Here is a 14,873-nt window from a genome sequence, read left to right on the forward strand (position 1 = left end):
TGTGACTCACCGCTCGGCGTAAGCACGCGCGGCGTGCCGCTCTCACCTCCCATTGGCTCCCTACCTGATTGACAGCCGAGGAGTCCGCTCTCGACCAATCGCAACGCGCGAACCGCCCCGCCGGCGCCAGGGCCGCCAATGGGGCGCAGACGTGGGCGGGGCGAGTGACGGCAACGCGGCGGGGCGGTGGCGGCGGCGGCGGCGATGGCGGAGCTGCGTGCGGCGGGCGCGGGGCCCGGCCCGGCCGCGCCCCCCGGGCCCGCGGCGCTGCCCGCGGCCCCCAGCGCGCCCCCGGCCCTGCCCTCACCGGCGGCGAGCGTCGGGGCGGCGCCCGCACCGACGGCGGCGCCGGCGGCACCGACAGCGTCGGCGGGCGGCGGAGCCGGCGCGGGCGGCGGCGGGGCCGGTCCCGGCTCGGCCCGCGAGGGTTGGCTCTTCAAATGGACCAACTACATCAAGGGATACCAGCGCCGCTGGTTCGTGCTCAGCAATGGGCTGCTCAGCTACTACCGGTACGCACCGGGAGCCGCCCCGCCGCCCCCCGGGCCCCCCGTGACCTTGGCGCCGGGCTGAGCCCCCGCGGCGGGAGGGAAGCGGGTGTGGGCCCCCCGCACCGAGCCGGGCAGCGCTCCGTGCCCCGGTGCCAGCTGGGAAGGAGGGCGGCTGTCACCTCCCTGTCCCCGCGGTTGTCACCTCCCGGTCACCGGGGCTGCTCTTGCCGATGATGGGGGTCGTTAGCCCACTCCCCGCCGCCGGTCCGTGCCAGCAGGAGCGGGGGGCGGTTGTCACATCCCTGTCCCCGTGGTTGTCACCTGTCTGTCCCCGGGATTGTCACATCCCTGTCCCCGTGGGTATTTGGGGGCGGGGGGCTGCAGCCCCTCAGCCTCCCGCAGCTCCCGGTCCCGCTGTCCCTCCCCGTCGCTCTTCCCGGTGGCCTCGTGTGTTGTCACCCGCGGGGACACCTGAGCCTGCCCGGGGGGGCCTTGTCCCTCCATTATTGATGGGGAACCGGAGCCTCAGGCAGCTGCGGGCTCCGGTTACACCGCGGCCAATGGGGGGGCGCCGGGCCGGGGGTGTCCCCGCTGCATGTCACCTCTGTCACCCGGTGACGTGGAAGGGGAGTGCCTGCCTGGCGCGGCCTCGCTGGGACTTCACCCTCGTCCCAGCCCGTGCCAGGATCCGGGAAGGGCCGGATCCCTGAGGCTCCAGGATCCCCGAGGCCACTCCTGGGCGCTGTGGATTTGTCCCCCCAAAGCGACATCCCCAGGCTTGGCCCTGCTTCGGCGCCAGCACACCCTCCCTATTAATAGCCGTGGCTGCCGGGCTGGGAATGCCGGGCTGGGAATGCCGAGCCCCCTGCACAGCCCTCCAGGGTTCATCCCTGGGATCCGGGGCCTATCCTTCCCTCAGCACAGCCTCACCCTGGGGATCCCAGCACTGCCCTTCCCTCACTGTGGCCTCATCCCGGGGATCCCGGGCCTGCCCTTCCCTCACTGCAGCCTCATCCCGGGGATCCCAGCACTGTCCTTCCCTCATGCAGCCTCATCCCGGGGATCCCAGCCCTATCCTTCCCTCATGCAGCCTCATCCCGGGGATCCCAGCCCTGTCTTTCCCTCAGCACAGCCTCATCCCGGGGATCCCAGCCCTGTCTTTCCCTCAGCACAGCCTCATCCCAGGATCCCAGCCCCGTCCTTCCCTCAGCACAGCCTCATCGCAGGATCCCAGCCCCGTCCTTCCCTCATGCAGCCTCATCCCAGGATCCCAGCCCCATCCTTCCCTCACTGTGTCCTTCCCCTGCAGATCCAAGGCGGAGATGGGCCACACGTGCCGCGGCACCATCAACCTGGCCACGGCCAACATCAGCGTGGAGGATTCCTGCAATTTCATCATCTCCAACGGCGGAGCCCAGACCTACCACCTCAAGGCCAGCTCCGAGGTGGAGCGGCAGCGCTGGGTCACCGCCCTCGAGCTCGCCAAGGCCAAGGCTGTCAAGATGCTGGAGGAGTCAGGTATGGATTTCCTGGATCCATGGCGGGGTCAGGGTGCACTCAGGGTGAAGTCTCACTGCCTGACAGTGCCCAGGGCAGGAACAGTGTCCTCAGAGTGGGATCCCAGTGCCAGCTTCCCAGAGCCCCACAGGTGGCATGAATCCCAGGGCAGGATCCCAGTGCTTGGCAGACTCAGGGCAGGATATTAGTGTTCCACGGGATCCCAGTGTCCCCAGGGCAGAATCCCAGTGCCTCATAGGACCGAGGACAGGATCCCAGTGCCCAGAGAGAAAAATCCCAGCCCCACAGGGCACAGGATCCCAGTGCCCCCCAAGCATGATCCCAGGGCAGGATCACAGGGCACCATCAATGTCCTTAGGGCAGCCTTTGAGTTTCTCACAAACTCAGTGCCCCTAGGGCAGGATCCCAGGGTCCCACAGGACCTAGGGCAGGATCCCAGTGCCCTGGGCAGCATCCCAGCATCTCCAGCAAGAAGGTTTGGAAGGGGATGGCCATGTCCATGCACATGTGACCCAAACCGCCTGGCATGCACAGAGATGGACCATCAGACCTCAGGGCTTTAGGGATCCCCTGTGCCCTTCCTGGCAGCCCCATCACCAGCTCCTGGTGTGACATGGCAATCCCGTTTTCCTGGTCCTTTCCGACCTGCAGATGACTCCGGTGACGAGTCGGTGTCGCAGACGGACAAGACGGAGCTGCAGAACACCCTGAAGATTTTATCCAGCAAGGTGGAGGACCTGAGCACCTGCAACGACCTGATCGCCAAGCACGGCACGGCCCTGCAGCGCTCCCTCAGCGAGCTCGAGGCCCTGCGGCTCCCCCCGGAGAGCACGGACAAGATCAAGCAGGTCAATGAGCGGGCCACGCTCTTCCGCATCACCTCCAACGCCATGATCAACGTGAGTCCCCATCCCAGGGATCCCAGAGTGGGAAAACTCCCCATTTCCATGCTGAGCACCGTTTCCCCGCAGGCCTGCCGGGATTTCATGCTCCTGGCACAAACGCATGGGAAGAAGTGGCAGAAGTCGCTGCAGCAGGAGCGGGACCAGCGGATCCGGCTGGAGGAGACGCTGGAGCAGCTGGCCAAGCAGCACAACCACCTGGAAAGGGCTTTCCGGGGGGCCACGGTGCTCCCCGCCAGCACGCCCGGCACTGCAGGCTCTGGCAAAGGTGGGGAGGGACAAGTGCTGTGCCCAACTGTCTCCCAGACGCTTCCTGGGATTTTCCAAGCTTCTCTCACTGCGCTGATCCCAAATGATGTGTCTGTCCCGCTCATCTGTGTAGCCAAGTGATTCTGGCATCCCCAACAGGGCCCAAACTGGCTCCTCTGAGCCTTATCTGACACCCCTCAGGGCTGGGGTAGGGATGATGGTAACAGGGGAGCCTTCACTGGGAAACTGGGAATGATTTTCCTTCCTCACCAGCCCTGTCCCCTTTCCCAGATCTGTGCTGCCCTGCCAAAGGCGACCTGAGTGACGAGGACGACGACAACAACGAGTTCTTTGACGCCCCGGAGATCTTCCCCATGCCCGATGTCATGGGCCACAAGTGAGTTCTGGGGGAGAGGGGAATCCCCTCGTCCCCTCGCTGCTCTGCCCCCCTTGGGAATGCTCACCCCCTTTCCCCCTTCCCAGGAGAACTGGGAGCAACATCAGCGGCACCAGCAGTGACATCAGCCTGGATGAGCAGGTGGGATGGGGTTTTATGGCTTGGGGCTGCCCAAATTCCCATGGAAGGGTTTTGTGGGGTCACAGGGATATAACAGGCTTTGCCCTTTCTTTCCCTAGTACAAGCACCAGGTTGAGGACACCAAGAAGGAAAAGAGGACCCGCATTCCCTACAAACCCAACTACAGCCTCAACCTCTGGAGCATCATGAAGAACTGCATCGGGAAGGAGCTGTCCAAGATTCCCATGCCTGTGAGCACAGATGCAGCCGGTGGGCAGGCACAGGGCACCCTGGAGTCCCCTTTTTTTGACCCATTCCCTCTTCCAGGTGAATTTCAACGAGCCGCTGTCCATGCTGCAGCGGCTGACGGAGGACCTGGAGTACCACGAGCTGCTGGATCGGGCGGCGCGGTGCGAGAGCTCCCTGGAGCAGCTGTGCTATGTGGCCGCTTTCACCGTCTCCTCCTACTCCACCACCGTCTTCCGCACCAGCAAACCCTTCAACCCGCTCCTGGGGGAGACCTTCGAGCTGGATCGCCTGGAGGAGAACGGATACCGCTCCCTCTGCGAGCAGGTGCGGCCGGCTCCTCTCTGCAGCCTTTCCCGGGCTGTTGGGGTGGCCGGCACTGAGCTGTCCCCGATCAATCCCGTGTCCAGGTGAGCCACCACCCGCCGGCCGCCGCCCACCACGCCGACTCCAAGAACGGCTGGACGCTGCGCCAGGAGATCAAAATCACCAGCAAATTCCGAGGGAAATACCTCTCCATCATGCCTCTGGGTGAGCACCCCAGCAGGGTGTGGGATTTTTGGGACCACCTGAGGCTCCGGATGTGGTTCCCAGCACGATCTCCCTCCCTCAGGCACCATCCACTGCGTCTTCCACTCCTCCGGCAACCACTACACGTGGAAAAAAGTGACGACCACCGTGCACAACATCATCGTGGGGAAGCTCTGGATAGACCAGGTGGGAAGTCATGGATGGGAGGTATAGTGAAGTGTGGATCCCCAGGGAATGGGGCATGGGTGGGTTTGACTCTCCTCTCCCCTCCACAGTCAGGTGAGATCGAGATCGTCAACCACAAGACAGGGGACAAGTGCATCCTCAAGTTTGTCCCTTACAGCTACTTCTCCCGGGATGTGGCGAGGAAGGTAGGGACACGGAGCCATGGGACACACCGGGCTGCTCATGACTCCGGTGTGTCCTGATCCAGGCTGTCCCCTCTCCTGCCAGGTGACCGGGGAGGTGATGGACCCCTCGGGAAAGGTGCATTTTGCCCTGCTGGGCACGTGGGACGAGAAGATGGATTGCTACAAGGTCCAGCTGGGAGCAGGGGAGAACGTAGCCGAGGCGCGGCCACGAGCCCACGAGGCTGAGGACAGCCGGGTGCTGCTGTGGAAGCGGAACCCGCTGCCGTGAGTGGGGAAAGCGGGGACAAGGCATCCTGGGGAGCAGGGCTGCGGGGCTGGCGCTGAGCCCCGTTCCTTGCCGTGCCGTAGGAAGTACGCAGAGAACATGTACTACTTCTCGGAGCTGGCGCTGACCCTGAATGCACCAGAGAGCGGCACAGCCCCCACGGACAGCCGGTGGCGCCCGGACCAGCGGCTCATGGAGAACGGCCGGTGGGACGAGGCCAACGCCGAGAAGCAGCGGCTGGAGGAGAAGCAGCGGCTCTCCCGCAAGCGCCGCGAGGCCGAGGCCGCCCGCGCCACTGAGGACGGTAAGGCACGGCTGTCACACGGGGGTGTCCCCTCTGGGTGTCCCCCACAGGCCCTCACCCCGCTGTGTCCCCCCCTTCCCCAGGGACACCCTACGATCCCTACAAACCGCTGTGGTTCGAGCGCAAGAAGGACCCGGTGACGCAGGAGCTGGCACACGTCTACAAGGGGGGCTACTGGGAGAGCAAGGAGAAGCAGGACTGGAGCTTGTGCCCGGATATTTTCTGAGCCCGGCGAGGAGGAGGAGGAGGAGGAGCGGCGAGGGGGGAGGGATGAAGGCCAGGACCCCCCCTGTCCATCCGTCTGTCTTAACCGTGTGTCCCCGTGCCTCGCCGTGAGCGCCGGCCGGGCTTTGCCTTAGCCCACCCAAACTGACCTTGGGGAGCAGGAGCCAACACAGCCCCCCTCAAATCCGAGCTGGAGCGGGGGGGGTCCGTTTGTCCCACCCACCTCCTCGGCACCCCGGGGTGGGGGGCACGGCTGCCCCTGGGGTGGGGGGCCCCAGGGAAGGCGCAGCGGGGCGAGCCCGAGGCTGGCCTTGGTCTCCCCCCCTCCCCTTTTATTCCTGTTCCCCTTCGCCCCCAGGAGTTCGGGTGCTTTTGGGGTCCGGGGGGGGCCAGACTCCCCCCCAGCCTGTTCTATAGGTGTATATTATATATATGTAGAGAGCAATCGGGGTCCCCTTCTCCCCCACAGCCCCCAGTTTGGGGGGTCCCCGCCCTCCCCGGGGTGACCCCCACGCGTGGGGACACCCCATGCGGTGCCTTCCCTGTAGGTTTAGGGCAGGGGGAGGGCCTGGGTTTTGGGGGGGGTCGGGTCTCTCTAGGGTGCAGTGGGACCCCTGCACCCCCAGACACTACAGGGGTGGGGAGATGCGCCATGGGGGGAGTCTCTGCACCCCCGAATCTGAAATTGGGGGCGTTTGATGCCTTTTTATTTTATTTTTTCTTTTTTTGGGTTGTTTTTTTTTTTGTCTCCAGAAAAAGAACTAAATTAAAATCTGTGAATGCCCCAACCTTGCGCCTGCTCTGTGGGGAGGGTCCAGCCCCTCCCTGCGACTGATTTTGGGGGGGACCCCCTACTCCTGTAGGGACCTGAGTGGCAGCACCCAAACACAGACTTGAACTACATTCATGTTAATCTCCAGGAGCCACCTTGTCACTCCCCAGGTTCTGCTGCCCTGGTGGGGGAGATTGAGGGATGTCTCCTGTGTCCCCCTGTGTTCCTCACTGGATTTGGGGTGCTGGGGATACCCTGGGTGACTCTGGGGGGACGCATTTTGGCCCAGGGAGTCACCTGCTCTGGGGGGTGGCATCCAAGGAGGGGAGGTCCTGAGTGGCACCGGGACCATGGGCAGGGATGTCCCCAGGGATCGTGGGGACACCCCGCGAGGGACACAGATGCCCCCATACCTTCCCCGTCCCCACGGTACAGGGCCTCTGATTGGCCAGTTGGTTTGAGTGACAGGCCGGGAGGGCTGGTATTTCCCCGCCCACCTTGAATTGGAGCGTGCTGATTGGCTGGTCGATCGCAGCCGGTCAGATTTAGCCAATGGGAGGGCGCAGTGTGGCCCTGCAGCCACGCCCCCCCAGCAGCACCCGCCCCTTGTCCTCCGTGGGACCCCGGTGTCCCCACCCCCGGGTGGCTCGGTGGGGGGACAGTGACCCCACGTCCCTCCCCACAACCCGCAGACATTCCTCCAGCTCCGGTCACAGGGGTTTATTGGGGCCCGGCCTCCGCCGGCTCTGCCGCCACCGCCGGTGGCTCTTGGGGACGGGGCTGTCTCTTGGGGTCGGGGGTGTCGCCTCTGCCCCATTGCCAGCTGCTCCGCTCCAGTTGTTCCCTCTGATCCCCGATGCTGGCAGAGCGCTCGGGTCGGTCGGTGGGGCACGGAGGGGCCGAGAGGGGCTGAGGGGTCATCCGGGGGTCCCCTCCTGCCCGGTGTCTCCGTTACCGGGACGACAGCATCATCACGAACTCTGCGGGGCGAGGAGGGCACGTCAGGGGCCCGGGGCTCAGCCCTGCCGCGGCCCCAAGGGGAAGGGGTGCCCTCACCATCGAAATCCACATGGCCGTCCCCGTTGAGATCCACGTCCTGAAGGATCTCGTCCACCTCCTGCGCCTTCAGCTGCTCCCCGAGCAGCGCCGCGATGGCCTCGCGCATCTCGGCCGTGCTGATCTCCCCGTCCCCGTTCATGTCGAACTGCCGCACCCGCGGGCTGGGGTCACCCTCCATGGCCACCAGCACCTCTGAGCTCCCTATGGTCACTGTCTCCTCTGTGCTCATGGTCACCCCATGGTCATCATTCCCTCCTGGTCACTGTTCCCCCATGCCTGTGGTCACCCCATGGTCATTGTTTCCCCCGTGGTCATTGTCCCCTCCATGCCTGTGGTCACCCCATGGTCATTGTTTCCCCCCTGGTCACTGTCCCCTCCATGCCTGTGGTCACCATCATGGTCATCATTACCTGCTGGTCACTGTCCCCTCCATGCCTGCGGTCACCCCATGGCCATTGTTTCCCTACAGTCATTGTCCTCTCCTGCCTGTGGTCACTAGCATGGTCATTGTTTTCCCCCTGGTCACTGTCCCCTCCATGCCTGTGGTCACCCCATGGTCCCCCCTGTGGTCACCATCTCACCATGGTCTTCCCACGATCACCATCCCCTCCATGCCCTATCATCACTGTCCCCACCAGGGTCTCCAGGGTCACTGTCCCCTCATGGCTGTGGTCACCCCATGGTCATCATTTCCCCATGGTAATTGTCCTCTCCTGCCTGTGGTCACCAGCATGGTCTTCCCATGGTCAGTGTCCCCTCCATGGGCACCCCATGGTCACCATCTCACCTTGCTCTTCCCGTGATCACCATCCCCACCATGCCCCCATCATCACTGTCCCCACCAGGGTCTCTCCAGGGTCACTGTCCCCTCACGGCTGTGGTGCCCCTGAGGAGGTGACACCACGCCCGCTGTCCCCGTGGTGGTGTCCCTACCTCGCGGAAGGCGATCTTGAGCTCCCTCACGCCCACCATGTGCGCCGTCTCCTCCCGCAGCTTCGGGCCCATCATCTGCACAAAGTCCTCGAAGTCCACACGGCCACCCACTGTGGCAGGAAGGGGACAGACACCCTCAGCACCCCAGCAACCTCCGGTCCCCTCCCTGTCCCCCCGAGCCCACTCACTCCTCATCTTGATGTGCTGGGAGATCTCGATGAGCTCCATCTCGGTGGGCATGTAGCCCAGCGTGCGCATGCAGGCGCCCAGATCCTTGTAGCTGATGTAGCCATCCTGGTCCGTGTCAAACTCCTTGAAGGCATCCAGCAGCTCTGGGCACGGCCACAGGTGGGGACAGGGACAGCATCAGGAGTGGAGGGTCACACAGACACCGTGTCACCCCGGGACAGGTCCCTTCTCGGATGTGGGAGACCCCTCCATGGCCATGTCCCCAGGGCAGATCCCTCCATGACAGATCCATCCCTCCCCACCATTCCCCTAGGCCAGTGTCCCCACCCCGTCCCCCCTGCTCACCATCCAGCTCCTCCGGTGACAGCTCCCGCTCCTGCATGGGACACACAGAAGGGGTGGCAGCAGAATGACACCCAGCTCCGTGTCCATCCCCCTCCTTGCCCCCCCAAACCTCCGTGTCACCTTTGTTAAGCGTGGGCCAAAATTAACTCCAGCGGAGGATTAGTGGGATTGGAGGCAAAGCCCCGCCCTGCCCCGTGCCTGCACCTCCCACCCGCCCTGTCCTGGTCCCCGTGTCCCTGCTCCTGTCACCCACCCCGGGACCCCAGGCTCTGGATGGGAAGTGCTGGGTGGCCAGAGGGCGGTTGTACTCCAAACGTGGAGGGGCAGCATTTTTACCCCCACAGAGCTTGGCTGCCCCTGCTCTAGGTGTCCCCTCAGTATGTCCCCTCAGTCCCCAGGGCCCTGAAGTGTCCCCAACACCATTCCCAGCACCATGTCCCATCTATCCCCACAATTCCAGGCTGTCCCTGACTGTTCCCAGTGCCCCATATCCCCTTCATCCCCAGGTTTCCAGCCAGTCCCTGAGCCCATTCTCGCTATCCCCATGTCCTCATCCCGAGGGTCCCAGAGTGTCCCCAACTCTGTCCCCACTGTCCCCACGTCCTTTTCATCCCCAGCGACCCACAATGGCCTGACCATGTCCCCCATCCCAACATCCCCTCCATCCCCAGGGTCCCGGAGTGTCCCAACCCCATCTCCACCGGCCCCATGTCCCCTCCATCCCCAGGGTTCTGGAACATCCCCATCCCACTGTCCCCAGGCCCACCCTGACTGCCTCATTGCCCTCTTCATCTGCAGGCTGCTGGACCGTCCCTGTCCCCACCCTCACTGTCCCCATGTCCCTTCCATAGCCAGGGACCTGGAACAGCCCCACTGTCCCCATGTCCCCATGTCTCAAAAAATGCTCCACATCCCCTCCATCTGCAGACTCCTGGACTATCCCTGTCCCCACCTCCCCGTCCCCACTTCCCCTCCATCTCTAGGGTCCCTCCGTGCCCTCCCTGATGCCCATGTCCCCTCCCAGTGTCCCCACCTTGCCGAAGACGGTGTTGAGGAAGGGGGAATAGGTCTTGATGGCGGCAGCGTGGGGGTCCACGGGCCCCTTCTTCCCTCCCTTCTGCCCGTGCCCGCCGTGCCGGGACTCGGAGCCAGAGCTCTTGGGGGCCGGGGCGCCGGCGTCCTCGGGGGCTCTGGGGGCTTTGTCCCCCTCCTCGTGCCCCCCTTTCTCCTTCGGCGGGGGCTCCGTGTCCCTGTTGTCCTTGGGGGTCCCCTTGTCCCCGCGGGAGCGTGGCATGGGGCCGGGGCCGGGTGGGCGGCGGGCGGGCACGGAGCGGGACCCCGGGATGGCAGAGCCCGAGGAAGGAGCCGGGAAATCCTCTTACACCCCCCGTGACCCCCCGGCTCCCCCCGCCGCGGGCCCGCCGGGGCAAAGCCAATTAGCGGTGATTAATGGCAGGAAACAGCCACGGCCACCGGACAGGTCCCCAACAGCGCCCCGGGGCCACCACCGAGGCCCCGAGTGCAGAGGTGACACCCCACAGCCACCGCAGTGTCCCCAGCATTGAATGCTCCCAGAGGTGACAGCCCACAGCCACCAGTGTCCCCAGCATTGCTTCCAGAGGTGACACCCCACAGCCACCACAGTGTCCCCAGACCAATCCACATCTCAAGCGGTGACACCGCAACGCCACCACTGTGTCCCCTCACCTGGCACCTCTCCCAAGCTCCCCTCACCCCTAAGGTAGGTACATTTATTGTCCCCCCAGGATGGGGACTGGTGGCGTGTCCCCAGCACATGACTGGGTGGGCACAGGGTGTCACAGGGGGCTTCAGAGGAGAGGGACCCCCCGAAATGAGAGCCCGGCCCGGGAGGTGACCCTGGCTGCCGTGTCACCCCGGGGTGACACAGAGGGGCGACACTGGTGAGGCTGACAGTACCCCAGTGCCACCCGCCACTGTCACCGCTGTGCCCCCCACAGGGGCTGTCCATGGGGACCGTACCCCCGGGTGTCCCCGTCCATGGGGCGCCCCCGTTCCGCCCCCTCCCCCCACCCGCCGGTGCCCCCGCCCCGGAGCCGCGCAGGCGCGGGGCGGCCCCGGTCACTTCCTGCCCCGCCCCTGCCGCCGCCGCCGCTCCCGCCGCCCCCGACACCGGCACCGGCCCCGGGCAGCGACCCGCCGGTGAGTGCGGGCACCGGCACCGGGCACCGAGCCCCGTCCGGACCCGCCGGGCGCGGCCCCCCATCCGCCTTCCCGGGAGCCCCATCCCCGTTCCGGCGGGGCCACCCCTGTCCCTGTCCCCATCCCTGTCCCTCTCCCTGTCCCCATTCCTAGCCGGGCCACTCCTTCCCCCGTCCATGTCCCCATGCTCGTCCCTGTCCCCCTGTCCCCATTCCTGTTGCTGTACCTAGCGCGGCCACCACCGGCCCCATTCCTGACCCCGCCCCCGTCCCCATCCTTTTTCCTGTCCCCATCCTTGTCCCTGTCCTCATCACTATCCCCGCGGCCACCGCCGGCCCCATTCGTGCCCCCCCATCCCTATCCTTGTCCCTATCCCTTTCCCTGTCCCTGACCCCATATCCAGCAGGGCCACCCCTGTCCCGTGATCGGTTGGGGCTGTCCCTTCCCTCCTTTCCATCCCCACCCGTGTTTCCAGGAGGACACCCTTGTCCCTGTCCCCATCCCGAATGGGACACTCAGAGCCCCCATTCCTGGGGTGCTCCCCGAGTTTCCTTCAGGGAGCTGGCAGGGACAGGGGTGTGTCCCCCAGGAGTTGCTGAGCCGCCCTTTACCGGGCTGGAAGACGGTGACAAACCCACTTCAGGGGACACCCCATCCCCTGGCGTCCCCAGCTCCCATTTTGGGGTGCCATCCCAGCGTTCCTAACCGTGGCCGGGGGCTCCCCAGCCATGTCCTTCCGGAAGGTGGTGCGGCAGAGCAAATTCCGGCACGTGTTCGGGCAGCCGGTGAAGACGGACCAGTGCTACGATGACATCCGCGTGTCCCGCGTCACCTGGGACAGCACCTTCTGCGCCGTCAACCCCTCCTTCGTCGCCATCATCGTGGAGGCCAGCGGCGGCGGCGCCTTCCTCGTCCTCCCCCTGCACAAGGTGACAGCAGGGCGGTGACGCGGGGAAGAGGGGGGTTGTGCCCGTGGGTGACCCCCTCCCCGCTGTCACTCTGTCCCCAGACCGGACGCATTGACAAGTCGTACCCCACGGTGTGCGGCCACACGGGCCCCGTCCTGGACATTGACTGGTGTCCCCACAACGACCACGTCATCGCCAGCGGCTCCGAGGACTGCACCGTCATGGTGAGGGGTGGCCCAGGACCCCGGGGGGTGGCAGGGTCACCCCGCTTCACTCACCATCCCCTCTGTACCCTCAGGTGTGGCAGATCCCCGAGAATGGGCTGAGCCAGCCGCTGACGGAGCCGGTGGTGGTGCTGGAGGGCCACTCGAAGCGCGTTGGCATCGTCACCTGGCACCCCACGGCCCGCAACATCCTGCTCAGCGCGGGTATGGGGGGGCATGGCGGGCACGGGGAGGGGGCCACGCGGCCGAGGTGACCCCGGCTGCCGTGTCCCCCAGGCTGTGACAACGTGGTGCTGATTTGGAATGTGGGCACGGCCGAGGAACTGTACCGGCTGGACGGGCTGCATCCCGACCTCATCTACAGCGTCAGCTGGAGCCGCGATGGCTCCCGCTTCTGCACCGCCTGCAAGGACAAGAGCGTCCGTGTCATCGACCCCCGCCGCGGCACCGTGGTGGCCGTGAGTGTCCCCACCCCCCCAGGGGGCCGTGTCACCAGGGCGCTGCCCTGCGCTGGCTCCTGGGGACAATCCCCTGCTCCCTGCCCTTGTCCCTCGACGCGCCCCGTTGTCCCACATTCCGTGGGTGTCCTTGTCCCCTGGTGCTCCCCGGTGTCCCCTGTCCCTGGGTGCCTGTCCCTGGGGTGCTGCGGGCGCCGGTGACAGCCGTGCCCCCCAGGAGAAGGAGCGGGCGCACGAGGGGGCCCGTCCCATGCGCGCCATCTTCCTGGCCGACGGCAAGATCTTCACCACCGGCTTCAGCCGCATGAGCGAGCGGCAGCTGGCGCTCTGGGACACGGTGAGTGCCACCCCGGGGCTCCCCAAACCATCCTGGGGCTCCCCACGTGCCTGACACCCCATCCCACCCCAGGAGAACCTGGAGGAGCCCATGGGGCTGCAGGAGCTGGACTCCAGCAACGGGGCTCTGCTGCCCTTCTACGACCCCGACACCAACGTGGTGTACGTCTGCGGCAAGGTAGGGAGCCCCCACCCCTCTTGGTGGCACCCCCAAGCCAGGGTCCCCCCTAACGGCATGTCCCCAGGGGGACTCGAGCATCCGCTACTTCGAGATCACGGAGGAGCCGCCCTACATTCACTTCCTCAACACCTTCACCAGCAAGGAGCCCCAGCGCGGAATGGGCTGGATGCCCAAGCGTGGGCTGGACGTCAGCAAGTGTGAGATCGCCAGGTGGGCTTGGGGGACGAGGTGAGGGACCCCCAGAACCCCCCAGAACCTTCCATGACCCCCTCTGCTCCCCTGGCAGGTTCTACAAGCTGCACGAGCGCAAGTGTGAGCCCATCATCATGACCGTGCCAAGGAAGGTGGGTGGGGACCGGGGAATATGGGCTGGGGGGAGTCCCCAGGGGGACCGAGAGGGGTCACCGGGCAGGACATGGGGCAGTGTGGGGCTCCTGGACAGGACTTGGTGACTGGGCAAGGGGTCCCTAATCAGTCAGGGTGGGGGGTCCCTATGGGGTCTGTGTGTGAGGTCCCTGAGCGGGACATGGGAGCAATGGGGGTCCCCAGTGAGGCCATGTCCCCGTGGTGTCTCTCTGGGTGTCCCCCTGAGGATGCCACCCCTCTGACGCTGTTGGGGGCAGTCGGACCTGTTCCAGGACGACCTGTACCCGGACACGGCGGGCCCCGAGGCGGCCATGGAAGCGGAGGAGTGGGTGGCAGGGCGCACGGCAGGGCCCGTGCTGGTGTCCCTGCGCCAGGCCTACGTCCCCAGCAAGCAGCGGGACCTCAAGGTGAACCGGCGGACGCTGCTCCACGACAGCCGCGCCACCACCGCCGGGGCCACCACCGGGGCCACCACGCCACCTGCCACGCCCCCCGCGGCCCCCGCGTCCGCCCGCTTCAGTGCCCCGCCGGTGCTGGGCTCCGGCAGCGCCACGGTAAGGGAACAGGGGGACGGGGGGACAAGCGGGAATGGGACCGAGGGGTGTGGTCGGTGTGGGTGGGTGTGGCAGTGGGTGTGACAATGGGTGTGGCTCTGCGGGGCGTGTCCCGTGACGGGGCTGTCCCTCAGGGAGGTCGCCTGGACGAGGTGCTGCAGGAGGTGGCGGCGCTGCGGGCGCTGGTGGCGGAGCAGGGCCAGCGCATCTCCCGCCTGGAGGAGCAGCTCAGCCGCCTGGAGAACGGCCACGTGTAGGGACCCCCTCAGGGACCGCCGCCCCAGGGACCACGCCTGCACCCCAGGGACCCCCCTGAACCATCTCGCCCCCCTGGGGTGCCCCCCTTGCCCCGCTCCGGGCCCTCTTCCCACTGGGGGGCTGGCCGCCCCTCTGGCAGCTCCCCGCTTCCCCCCATTGCCTTACTGGGTGCTGCCCCCCCGAATCATGGATCATTCTCCACCCCTGCCCCCGTTCCTCGGGCTGGGGGTTGCTCCTGGGATCAAAGATTACCCCCTGCACGCCCCAATCCCTGTGTGGGGTCTCCCCCGTTTCTGTGGGGCAGGGCATGATCTGCCTTCCTAAACTGTGAGATATCGTCCCCCCCTATATTTTGGGGGCTTTTCCTCCCTTCCTCCTCCTCCTCGTGTCTCCCCCCTCTCCATTCCAGTGCAGGGTCAAAATCTATATTTTCACTCCAAATAAAGGATTTATAAGAAAAGTGCTGGGGGTGATTTATAGGAAAAGCAGC

At 65.8% G+C, this 14,873-nt stretch overlaps 3 protein-coding genes across 3 annotated transcripts; 2 read left to right on the forward strand and 1 right to left on the reverse strand.

Annotated features, from left to right (window-relative positions):
• Positions 1-184: 184 nt before the first annotated feature.
• On the forward strand, positions 185-6,403 carry OSBP (oxysterol binding protein). Its single transcript, XM_074543666.1, has 14 exons — positions 185-512; positions 1,801-2,009; positions 2,661-2,908; positions 2,981-3,179; positions 3,452-3,557; positions 3,644-3,698; positions 3,797-3,928; positions 4,005-4,250; positions 4,334-4,454; positions 4,537-4,640; positions 4,730-4,825; positions 4,908-5,089; positions 5,174-5,394; positions 5,478-6,403. The coding sequence occupies exons 1-14, from the start codon at positions 205-207 to the stop codon at positions 5,618-5,620; spliced, it is 2,370 nt and encodes a 789-aa protein (XP_074399767.1). The 5' UTR covers positions 185-204; the 3' UTR covers positions 5,621-6,403.
• Positions 6,006-10,967, reverse strand: CABP4 (calcium binding protein 4). The gene is made up of 6 exons (XM_014274040.2): positions 9,951-10,967; positions 8,918-8,948; positions 8,572-8,715; positions 8,384-8,493; positions 7,448-7,595; positions 6,006-7,371 (listed from the first exon to the last, which is right to left on the reverse strand). The coding sequence occupies exons 1-6, from the start codon at positions 10,209-10,211 to the stop codon at positions 7,343-7,345; spliced, it is 723 nt and encodes a 240-aa protein (XP_014129515.2). The 5' UTR covers positions 10,212-10,967; the 3' UTR covers positions 6,006-7,342.
• On the forward strand, positions 10,966-14,843 carry CORO1B (coronin 1B). Its single transcript, XM_074543674.1, has 11 exons — positions 10,966-11,098; positions 11,825-12,027; positions 12,108-12,230; positions 12,305-12,434; positions 12,507-12,688; positions 12,906-13,025; positions 13,098-13,202; positions 13,270-13,415; positions 13,492-13,549; positions 13,829-14,125; positions 14,260-14,843. The coding sequence occupies exons 2-11, from the start codon at positions 11,827-11,829 to the stop codon at positions 14,380-14,382; spliced, it is 1,485 nt and encodes a 494-aa protein (XP_074399775.1). The 5' UTR covers positions 10,966-11,098; positions 11,825-11,826; the 3' UTR covers positions 14,383-14,843.
• Positions 14,844-14,873: the final 30 nt, after the last annotated feature.

This window comes from Zonotrichia albicollis, chromosome 6 (genome assembly GCF_047830755.1).
Source record: "Zonotrichia albicollis isolate bZonAlb1 chromosome 6, bZonAlb1.hap1, whole genome shotgun sequence".
Classification (NCBI taxonomy): domain Eukaryota; kingdom Metazoa; phylum Chordata; class Aves; order Passeriformes; family Passerellidae; genus Zonotrichia; species Zonotrichia albicollis.